This window comes from Rhincodon typus, chromosome 2 (genome assembly GCF_021869965.1).
Source record: "Rhincodon typus isolate 14 chromosome 2, sRhiTyp1.1, whole genome shotgun sequence".
Lineage (NCBI taxonomy): Eukaryota > Metazoa > Chordata > Chondrichthyes > Orectolobiformes > Rhincodontidae > Rhincodon > Rhincodon typus.
The window spans coordinates 129,871,630-129,883,967 of record NC_063333.1 but is presented as its reverse complement, the minus strand read 5'-3'; the positions used below and the strand labels follow the sequence as shown (position 1 = coordinate 129,883,967).

General features: G+C 42.1%; 1 protein-coding gene across 2 annotated transcripts in view; it reads left to right on the top strand.

Moving 5' to 3' along the window:
- LOC109921558 (nucleotide-binding oligomerization domain-containing protein 1-like) overlaps window positions 1-12,338 on the top strand; it is a 40,023-nt gene that overhangs the window by 1,900 nt on the left and 25,785 nt on the right. For both annotated transcript variants that reach the window (XM_048609968.1, XM_048609976.1), the window contains exons 2-4: window positions 925-1,491; window positions 9,142-9,316; window positions 9,526-11,305. In XM_048609968.1, coding sequence (XP_048465925.1) covers window positions 1,306-1,491; window positions 9,142-9,316; window positions 9,526-11,305 — 2,141 coding nt within the window. In that variant the 5' untranslated portion in view covers window positions 925-1,305. The remainder of the gene's footprint in view (window positions 1-924; window positions 1,492-9,141; window positions 9,317-9,525; window positions 11,306-12,338) is intronic.

Here is a 12,338-nt window from a genome sequence, read left to right as displayed (position 1 = left end):
CCTAACCTGCGGACATCTTTGGACTGTGGGAGGAAGCTGGATCACCCGGAAGAAACCCATGCAGACCCGGGGAGAATGCACAGACTCTGCACAGACAGTCACCCAGTGCTGTGCCATCCACTTTAAATTAGTTTCCTCTGCATTTTCTTTGTTGTCCCTATAATTTCTGCCTATCCATTCCTTCCTGTTTCCTCATGATCTTAAACACAAATCCCCTCTCAATCTTCTCTTTAGGAACAGCCACAGCTTCCCAATAAGTAACTGAACTCTATCATTGCTGAAACCATTCAGTTAAATGTCTTTTGCATCCTCTCTAAAGTCTTCACATGGTTTCTAAATTGTGGCAGCTAGAATTGGATGCAGTTGTTGTTGAACCAGTATAGAGACTAGGTCCCATCGCCCATTTTGACCATTCTCACAACCATCCTGCTACCTTCAGTAATTGGTTCACAAATACTCCAAAGTCTTTCTGTCTTTGCACTCCTTTAGAATTGTACAGTTCAGAGTGATAACACTTCTTTCCAATGAAATGTGTTGTTTCCTATTTCTCTGTATTCATTTTCACCTGGCTTCATATGCCTTCTCTTTCATGCCATGAGTCCATATAATGCAGTACTGGGGGCATGCTGCACTGCCAAAGGTGCTATCTTTTCAAAGCGACATTAAACATAAACCCTGTCTGGCCTCTCAGTAAAAGATCCCATGGTGCAATTTTGAAGACAGGTGTGGCCACAGTGGTAATAACATTCAATGCAACAACCAATTTGACAACAAGGCACCTCAAACTGCAATAAGCAGGATTCCAGTCCTGGGTCAATGTTGATCCTTCAACAAAGATTACCAACGTGCTTAATGGTCATCACTGTTGCTGTTTCTGATGCTTCTTATATTGCAAGTGACTATCTTGCCTATGAACTATTACAGATAATGTTTCATCTGGAAGAGCGAACAGGGCCCCGGTTTAATAACTCACCTAAAAGATGGCATCTCTGACATTGCAGCATTCCAGCCAAGGGCCAACTTAGATCGGATGCTCAACTTCCTTATACAGAAGGTTACTGAACAGCTGGTAACATTGTGTCGAAAGTGAGTCAACCAATTGAGGAAGTCTCAGATTGAATATAATGAGATGTGCAGGGGCTTTTTTTTTGTTTCGTGGAAGTTTGATTTGAGGATTCAGTACGTCAGGACCACTTACGACCACAGCTCTTAAAAGTTACGGGAAGATATCTCCTTAAAATACCAGTACGGGAAGATATCTCCTTAAAATACCAGTGAGAAGAAAAAGAAACATCAGCATTTACTATGGAAGAGACCGCAGCCTGTAAACAGCAAGTCGCCTCTTACCTTAATCTTCTCGCTGAACATCGGGTGGAGTTAGTAAACGAAATTAAAAACACTGAATGCATCTTGGAAAACCTGCTACAGTCTGGATATTTCACCACAGAAGACAGGGAACTTGTACAGAGGAAGAGAACTCGACACGACAAGGTACGCAAGGCTGACAAATCAGCGAGGGGCGATCTGATCATTGTGTTTAAAAATGTCGAAGGGATATGAGAAGTAAGAAAGAGAGACACTATTTCTTCTAGTGGGGAAATTGAGAACAAATATACATAATTTTGAAATCAATTTCAAAAGGAAATGATTTTGCACAAGGGGTAGTGGCTCTTGGTGTATGAGGTGATTTGGAGGTTTTAAGTCTGAGTTTGATAATTATTTAATTGTGAGGTTTGTAGTGCAAAGGTGGGAAAATAGATTTGAGATGCCGATCAGCTGTCATCTAACAGCGTGGTGAAGAGTGCATGAGGATGAGTGACCAACTCGTTTCGCTTTTGTTCTCATGTTTCTCCCCACAACAGTTTTGCTCAGCCCGAGGGGTTCAGCATAATACCTGCGCTATACAACACTCAACGTTTGACTCCTAAGACATGGTTCCATATAGTCATGTCTACCACCCCTTCCCCGAGGGAATGTTGCATTTATTTCCCTTCTTGGTAATCAGTAAATCAAACTAAAATTAAAATTATAGAAACCCTACAATGCAGAAGGAGCTTATTCAACCTGTCAGGTCTGCATCAGCCCTCTGAAGAGCATCTCATCCCTGTAACCTCATGTGGGGTGTGCACATCTCTGGACACTTTAGCATGGCCAATCCACCCAACCTGCACACCTTTGGATTCCTATGTAGACACCGGGAGAGTGTGTAAACTCGACATAGACAATCGCCCAAGGCTGGAGTCATACCCAGATCCCTGTGAGGCAACAGTGCTAACCACTGTGCCACTTCCATTAGTTTTGTTATCAGAGCAATCCCTACAGTGTGGGAGCAGGCCATTTGACCAATTGAGTCCACAATGAGCCTCCAAAGAGCATCCCACCCAGATCCACCCCCTTCCTGTAACCCTGCATTTTTTCCATGGCCAATCCACCTAAGCTGCACATCTTCAGACTGTGGGAGGAAACCCACCCAGACACAGGGAGAACATGCAAACTCCACACAGACAGTCACCCAAGGCTGGAATCGAACCCAGGTCCTGGCGCAGTGAGGCAGCAGTGCTAACCACTGAGATATTGTGCTACCCCTATGGGTCTTTCAACACATGCAGAGTGGTGGGATAATAGTCATCATAGTCTGAGGATCATTGAGATACTGTCTCATTAGAGGTGGTGAGTTTAACCTGAGGGTCAGTGGGCTGCAGGAGAGGTTAAACAGGATGGAATGCAGGAAATGACCCCCATGTTGTTGGTGAGACTCTACATCGCAAACTAACTAGGCTATTTAACACCCCCTAACTGGTAGGTAACTCCTGATAACTACTGCACTTTTTTAACGATTGTGCAATTAAAAGAATGAATGTAAGTTTAGTCCTTCAAAACAGGCAGGTTTGGGAACTTTAGAAGTCTGAATCTGACCCCAATCAGTTCAGGTTTTAATGGTGGCAGAATGGGGACCAGGCAACCAGTAAACCCTCTTCCATAAGGTAGCTAGGCAATTTAAATATTATAATAAGTTTGTGTACCTCAACGTTATCCACCATTTGAAAGTTTACTCTGTCTGGTTCGAATTCCCAGGCCTTAAGAAAACTTGTCAGCAGAAGGGAGGTGAGCATTGGTACATCCAAGAGTTAAGTGCCTGTCTACTTTATGGATCCAGTAACTCTGCCTTACTAGTCCTTTGCAACTGGGCAACCAATCCCCACCCCTCACCCTTATGACCCATCCCTCTTGATCGCTTCCATCCAATTTCCTCCCTGAGGTCTCTAGTCACACCCCACTAACCCCCTGCCCCAACGCTCAAAACCATCAATTGCTTCTGGAGGTCTCTGATAACACCCCACCCTGGTCTTCAATCACCCCATGGTCTCAGATTCTCCTCAAGCCAGGTTTACAATTAATCCTGGACTTCCAACCCCTACCCGTCCCCACCCCACAATCTGTAAGCTTTTTCTAAGTCTTCTGAGCCGTCCAGTCTCATCTGCCCTGCCCTCCCCAACAGAGACCTCCAATCTCCCGAAGGTCACTGACCACCCCTACTATTTTACTCTCTCTCTTGCCCCCCTCAACCCCCCACCCCCCCCCCACCCCCATGCCCTCTGCCATTCCCCCATATCCTTTCTAGCATTCCTATAGTATAACAATCTGGCCTTGAAGATCATCTCACATTTATGTAGTGCCTTCTTATCACAGGACTTCCGAAAGCACTTTACACTCAGTGAAGTACTTTTGTAGTTTAGTTTTGAAGAACAAGAAGAGTAAGGAGTTTGTGGGCCCCTATGCCAGTAAGATTGAGACCATCACACGGGCTGCCTCTCCCACTTCCCTATCCCACTGGGTCAAACTTCCTCTATAGCTCCCCACTGCATTAGCCCTGAACTTGTATACTTGTCTCATTTTTCTCGGATTTCCCCTTTTGTCCTCCCTGAGATAATCTTGTTCACAAGACCTTCATGTGACCCTTTTCCCACTAAACTGCTGAACCTTGAACTTCCTTTCACACTTCCTAGGTTTGATGTTATTTAATGGTTCTCTTTACTCAGGTATGTTCCCTTAAACCTAACCTTAACTCTACATTAATTGTGCTTCCCCTCAAAACAAAACTAACCCTGGATCCCTCTGTTCTTGTGATTTCCAATCTACTCTCCTCTCTAAAGACATTGATTACCCTCTTGCCTCCCAAATCTATGTCACTTTTCCCCGAAATTTGTGTTTGAAACCCTCAGATCAAATCTCCACCTCTGCAACAGTACCAAAACATCTCTTGACAGAGACAGTGACATCCTAATTGTGACTGTGACGATGATAATCCATCCCTGTCATCCTTCTTGACCTATCTACAGCCTCTAACACAGTTGACCATCCCATGGACCAGTGCTCCTCTCTGTTGTGCAGTAATCTGAGTGGTCTGATTCCATTCTTGTCTATCTAATTATAGCCAGACAATCGGCAGCACTGGTCCCCACATGGTTACTTCTTGTGCCCCTGAAGAATCTTTTCCTTGGCCTCTTCTTATTTCTCATTTACTTGCTGCATCACTTTGGCGACATTATCCAAAATCACTTTAGTTTCCAACACTTTACCATATCTCTAAAATCTTTAAATGACAAAGCTGCTTGGCTGAAATCCAGTTTCAGATGAGCAGAAATTTCCTCCAATTAATTTAGAAAGACCAAAACCATATTGCATTGTCTTCAGATTCCATTACAGACTCTATACCTCTCAAAGGGCACTTGCCTCAAGCTGAACCAGACTCTGTGCAACCTTGGTGCCGAAGTTGATTTCAATGAGCTTCTGACAAGTATCTGTACTATCACTAAGACTACCTCCATAATAATGATTAATTTTCTCCACCAGTGTCCCAGTTCATCTGCTCCTGAAGTCCTCTTGTGTTAAGTATCCTCTGCATTTTATTATTGCAGAGCACCTCTGGTTGGTCTCTTACTTTTACCTGCCAGAGATGCTAGAATTTTCAAAACTCATGCTCTAATGCCTACACTGAGAGAGCTGATGGTGTAGCGGTAATGTCACTGGGCTAGTACACCAGAGACCCAGGCTAGCGTTTTGGGGACATGGGTTCAAATCTTCCCATAGCAGTTGATGGAATATAAAGTTCATTTTAGTAATGGCGACCATGATGGCAATCATTTTTCTAATTGTAAAAACCAATCTGGTTCACTAGATTGTTCTTTGGGGAAGGAAATCTGGAATCCTTACAGTGTCTGATCCATATGTAAGTCCAGATCCAGAGCAATGCTGTTGACTCTTAACTTCCCATTGAAATGATGTGGGCAATGTTACAAAGGTGGAAATAAGTACTTTCGTGGTTTTAGTAACAATTATCTTTTTACCAAGATTTTGATCATATATTATCTGGCTTGGTGCCATATTTGCATTTTTCCAATCCTGTGAAGCACTTTGGTTTGGACATGAAATGTAAATATGTCAATATAAGTTGCTGTATTATAAGAAGTTGAACACTGCAAAGTCTGACAGACAGCAATGTGACAATGACCAGGTGGTATTAGTGATAATGGTTGACGAAGAAGTATTGGTGAGATAGCAGATAGAACAACAGGGAAAGTCTCCTGTTCTTCTTTAATGCCCTGGTACTTTTTCCATCTAACTGAGGCAGCGGATGGAGTTTCAACTTAATGCCTCATTTTGAATGATGGCACATGAAGCATTGAAGCAGCCAGGTGTCAAGCTGGATTGTGAATTTAGTCTGTGTAATGGGATCCCAGTAGTGATGAACTCTGGTAGTTTGGCAAAAAAGAGGGCTTCTTACAAAGAAATTAGAAGTGTTACGTTCTAGCACCTTTAAGATAAACACTTCCTTGTTGACTGAAAACATCATAAACCACAACCTGGCAATGACCCAAGTGGTGAAGACCCAGGTTTGAACCTTCAGTGGCTGGTCTGGACAACCACCAACCATTCCAGGGAAGATAGAGCCAATTGCTCCACAAGGGAGACACTCGAGCAACAACTCAGACAGTGGCCGTGGTCATTGAAATCAGGCTATTGCCCACAAACTTAACTCCTGCACTCTGGTCACATCGTAACCATTCACAATGCATCAGATGAAGTCACTGACAGATTGTTAACCTCAACATTAAATTATAATTGCTTCCTCAGCCAAACAAAAATAAGTACCAGCAAAAAGTCTGCATGTACTTCTTGTTCTCATCTAGATGGAGTTCAGTGTGTCCTGAGGCACAGCCAGATGCTACACTTTGATAATTTCAGTCAGTCTCTTTGGTTATAGTAAAAAGGAGCATATAGGGTCTGGCTGCTCTCTGGGTCTGAGATGACAAGGCAGAGACTGTGGTCCAAATTCGTGCTCCTGAGTCAGGAGAGAGAATCGCAAAGTTTCTTGACTCTGGCACGAGGCTTGAGGGGAAGCTTGGAAATGAGTGTGTTGGTGAGATATGTTTCTGTCACCAAGAGCAGGATGGCTCAGTGGTTACCGCTGCTACCTCACAGTGCCAGGTACCCAGGTTTGATTCCAGCCTCTGGTGACAACTGTGTGGAGTTTGCACATTCTCCCCGTGCCTGCAAAGATTTCCTCCCACAGTCCCAAGATATGCAGGGTTAGGTGGATTGGCCTGCTAAATTGCCCATAGTATCCAGGGATGTGAAGGCTAGGTGCACAGTGATAGGGTAGGGAGGTGGGTCTGGGTGGAGTGCTCTTTGGAGGGTTGGTGTGAACTTGATGGACCGAATGGTCTGCATCCACACTGTAGGGATTCTAAAAGGCCTTGCTGGAGGAGGGACTCAACACAGCAGTGACTACCAGTCCATCAGTAATGAGTATAATCAATGAGAACCATTAAAGGGCTAGTTAGGCTTGAAATTATTGTGCTGTTGCTGTCTCAAAGCACTCAGGCCCCCTTGAATGCAACTGGGTGGTAAATAGCAGATGCCTTTCAGTAGCAGGCTATGTGAACACCAGGTTCCATTAATATTTCAATGTTAAATAGCCGGGAGGAAAGGGTCGCAGTCGTGGCAAAAAAAAATTCTATAAAGCACTTTTCCCTTCACACTAATTGCCTGTCAAATGACGTCCTCAGTCATCTTTACATTTTCAGAATGGTGGAGACAGCGCCTCCAATGTAAGGCTGCTTCACAGTCTGTTGCCTGTCACACCAGCACCTCCCTCTCCCAGTGAGGCTGCTGGCTTTCCACAGTTTTTGGCCCTTTGAATGAACCTCCCACCTTGAGAATGTGCCTATGTTTCTTAACTGGATGGCGAGTGCGAAGGCAGGTTCTTCATCTGCGAACTGCCATGAGATAAGGGGACACCAATTGGATAGGAATCTGGATTTGTTCCTGATATTGGAACCTCCACAGTTATTCAGATGCAACCTTTTTTCACAGTATCTGTGACCATGAAACGACCATGTTGGCATTAGAAACCCATTTGATTCACAAATGTTCAAGGAAGGAAATCTCCCGCTCATCTTTTTTGATCCAAATGTGATTCCAAGCCCATAACAATGTAATTGACTCTTGACTTCTCTCTGAAACGGCCTGGCAAACCACCCAATTGCATTCAAGAAGGCACCATTGCTTGTTCAAGGGAAAGTAGAGATGGCTAATAAATGCTGGTTTAGTCAGCAAGGCCTACATTCCATGAATGAACTAAAAAATGACACTAACCATTTGTCATCACCAGAGAAATTATGATGGTGCCATATGTTTCAATTGTATCTGCTGTTTGGAAAATTCAGTAAGTTCTTAACCATCTTGTGTTCATGAGATCTGTACCTTATTTAGGGAATTTGATTCACCAAAGAGATCAATATAGAACTGTGAAAGGTGAGACAGAAAGAAAGAAAGAAAAGCACAGTTGAAGCTGAAAGAAAAGCACAGTTGAAGCTGCTTATGAATTCATTAGGAGCAGTTTAATCCTTATAAGTCGAACATTGTGTTAAATTCTACCCTTCTGAAATGCGTTAGCTTTGGTCTCTTAGACTTTTGAAAAGAAGAGACTGAACATTGAAGTTGAACAGAGGAAATTTAACATTGAGATCTAAATGAGGAGTCTTACTATGGGTGGCACAATGGCAGTGGTTAGCACTGCTGCCTCACAGCGCCAGGGACCCAGGTTCAATTCCACCCTCAGGTGACTGTCTGTGTGGAGTTTGCACATTCTCCCTGTGTCTGCATGGGGTTTCCTCCAGCTGCTCCGATTTCCTCCCACAGTCATGTTTAGGTGGATTGGTCATACTAAATTGTGTCTGGGGATGTGCAGGCTAGGTGGGTTAGACATTGGAAATGCAGGGTTATGGGAATAGGGTAAGGGGACTGGGTCTGTGAGAGATGCTCTTCAGAGGGTTGTTTGGACTTTATGGGTCGAATGGCCTGCTGCTACACTGTAGGAGTTCTATGAATCTTATAACAGAAATTGAAAAGACACAGCTATTTTATTTTAACTGGATATTGCTTATAGTGACCAAAATTACATTAATGCTAATGCACCCACTATATACAGATGGGATTGTATTTATGCAGCAGTCTTTAAGAGATAGACCATGTTAATTACATCCCCAATGTTAGGCATCACAACTGTGCTCCTATTACCAGCTTTGCTTACCAGAAACATTGCAGAGACCAGCCGGTATTTAAATCTTAATACTTATTCCTAGAGAACCTTCAACATATAAAAAACAAAATCCCAATGCAGGAGAAGTAAGGAAATGGACACTGAGCGTTTGCTGGAGAGTTAATAGAGATGACTGAAGACTTGATCAAACACAATGGAATTATGAAAGCTTTTTAAGGACAATAAGTGGTCAATAACTAAAAGAGAGGTTTCTCTTATGTAGAATTAATATGATTGGACATTGTGAGTTGAATAGTGGAAGAAAGTATGTACTGACATGAGGCAAGATGACAAAATAACCCAAAATGAGATACTGGAAATGAGGTAAGGTAGGGTAAACCATGGGATTTATATGTATTGGTGGATTAGTGTAGATCAGGAGGAATGCAAATAATGGGCAAAAAGGGTGAAGTGGGATATGAATAACTGAGATCTAAAGCAATTTCGAGAATATTATAAGCCATTAACACATTAATATACCAACTTGAAACTGTTTATTTTTGATATCATCAAATTTATTGCTACATTTTCTTTAGGTGCGTGAAATCCTTGACATAATATGCAACAAAGGACATGAAGCTGCTGAGTATTTTGTATATGTGATGTACAAGGCTAAAGATGTTTATCCAGAGCTGCAGGATTGGATAAAAATAATTGAGTATCAACCATCTGAGCATTTAGAGAGAAAGGCAATTCTCCTCACAGATGCTGGTAAGTAATTATATTCTTGATGAAACCAATGTATAAGCCTGCAACATCAAGAAAATAGAACGTCACTGGCCTGACACACGTCATTTGAAGGAGGAATTGGGGAAGAAGTAGGGATCTAAATTACACAATGGGCCCCAAGGTGTGTAAAACAAAGGAATATATTTTCTGTTGTGATTAAAAACATTTATTTCAAATTTCTGATTTCCAAGTTTGTCAGTATTCCGAAAAGCTTAGATGTCAATTGAAAAGGGAAACAAAGTTCGTCACTTCGTATTCCCGGAAAGAAGACGTCTTGTTGGATGATACTTACACTGAGACTCTAATGGAACGAGTCAATGCAGTCAGTGAAACTGAAGGAACCATTTCCAACTTGGAGGATTTGTTCAGTGACACAGGCATCATCAATGAGGATGCAGAGACAGTGTTTGTAACTGGTGATGCTGGGGTTGGTAAGACCATCCTGCTCCAGAGACTTCAGAACCTGTGGTCCAAAGGAGAGCTCTGTGCTGATGTTAAATTCTTCTTCAAATTTAGATGCCGAATGTTCAATAACTTCGAAAAGGAAGATAAGATTTATCTCAGAGATCTACTGTTCAAATACAACTGTTACCCTGACAAAGACGCTGATGAGATATTTAGTTACATCCAACAGCATGCAGATTCTGTTATCTTCACATTGGACGGGTTTGATGAAATTAATGTTGACTGCAACCTTAGTGATATCCCTGATGTCTCTTCACCCTTTGACCCCACACATCCGGTCACTCTGTTGTTGAACCTGCTTCAGGGAAATTTATTGAAAAACTCAAGAAAATTATTGACAGCAAGAACTGGCACAAACCTGCCATTGAGAATGGTGAGAAAGAGAGTGACACTAAAGGGCTTTACAAAGGATAATTTACTGCAATATTTGAAGAAGTTCTTCAGAAATGAATCCCATCAAACTTTGGTTTTGACCCAGCTGGAGGCAAACCCCCATCTGTGTAGTTTATGTTCAGTGCCATTGTTCTGCTGGATTATATTTAAATGCTACAAGCACTTACAGTCAGAATGTAACTCCCAGCAAATATTGGATTATGTAACATTGACTGACATCTACCTGTTGATGTTGGAGGTTTTCCTAAACCGTTCTTCCAAAATGAGGTTGAACAAAAGAAACAAAAGTCAAAGTGAGACATTCAAAGCGAAGAGGGATTCTCTAATGAGTTTGGGAAAATTGGCAAAAGAGGGAATTGAAAGCAATAACTTTATCTTTAGTCAGGAGCAAATTGCAGCAGCTGGCATCTCAGAGGAGGATTTACAGTTGGGTTTTGTCAAGAGTGCAGGCCACTATGATGGATGTGGGAACCAATCCACTTATGAATTCCTTCATCTGACCCTCCAGTCATTTTTCACCGCGCTTTTCCTGGTTGTTAATGAGAGAATTAGTGCGAAGGAAATCATTATGTTTTTTACTGGCAAGATACCACGTGGAGGGCAGTCATGTCCACTCAGCTCTTCATTCTCATGCAAAAACTCCAAGAGGAGCTCAAAAGAACACTTGCTCGAGTCCCAAGAACACTTTCAACTAACTGTTTTCTTTCTTTGTGGCTTGCTTTCCAAAACCAAGGTAGATGTACTGAATCGTTTAACTTGCCAAATAAGCATTCAAAAGAAGAGAGCAGCATTGAAATCCTACCTTGTTGGCTGTGTGAAAACATACATGAGCAATGATTTCTATCAGATGCGAGCTGCCCCACGCTTCAAATGGCTGGTGAGATGCATATTTGAAGTGCAGAGCAAAGAAGTAGCCAGACTTGCTGCCAAGAAAATTCATCAAGATTATATAAAGTTCACCTATTGCAATGTCTACTCAGCAGACTGCAGTGCAATCACTTTTATTTTACGCGACCTTCAGAAAACAATTGGGCTTGAGCTAGACAATAACAACATCAATGACTACGGAGTGAGAGAACTAATTCCTTGCTTCAGTAAACTTCGCATTATCGGGTAAGATACATAAACACATCCTTCTATTCTTTTAGAGCTAGTAAGAACTGCACATGCTGGAGTCAGAGATAACACAGTGTGGAGGTGGAGGAACACAGCAGGTCAAGCAGCATCGGAGGAGCAGGAAAGCTGACGTTTCGGGTCTTCAGAAATGGGGGGTCCATTCTATTCTTTTATTGTGTCTGAGGGTTTACTTACACGCGAGTTCATCTATGTAAGCTTGGATCAAGGGGAATGTTAGTTTTCAGTTCTCTTTATGCCAACCAGATTAGCAATTTAAAGGAGTCTTTTCTGATGGATTTATTTAACTGCAAGCATAGAGAGATCTCTCACAAAGTTATTTTTATCAGAAATTGACAATGCCTAAAGTGTAAAATGTGGTACAGCTACAGAGTGATAGTTTTTCTGCTCTATTGATTCTGGGCCTAGACTAATAGGCCAAAGAATGTGAAGTAAATCTTGTGGGGAATTTCATTTCACTTTAAAAATGATTCAAGAAATAAAAAAGCAGAAACTCCATTTCACGTTCACTTTTATTGCAGGCTATCTTGAAAGATTATAATTTTGTTAAAAGCAGTTTCATTAATATCACTGTTCCTGGTCTATGTGGACTCCAACTACAGGTCTGTGGGCAATCAAACCACTCAGTTGTAGTAAACTTCTGATTGTTCATCAATGCCAGGCTTACCTGCAATATCTACCTCCCAAGAACGAATCTCTAAAAGACATAGTTTTTGCTGATGCAAGAATCTGTACTGTCAAACTACACTTGCTTAGATTTTATGCTATTGTACATATGCAGGTCAAATATGCTACAGATTGTTAACTCTGGCTAGCAAGGCTTCCTGCAGGTCCCACAAAAATACACAGAAAAATATCTAATGGCTATTTTGTGAATGGCCTCCATTGACCCTTCAGGAATCATTTACACTACCAAAACCTGAGAATAATTGGGTTGGAATGTGCATGCCACATTTTCCACCCATTGGTTATGCAACTGATTCTATAAATGGCTATTTGCAGAGTCTCCTAG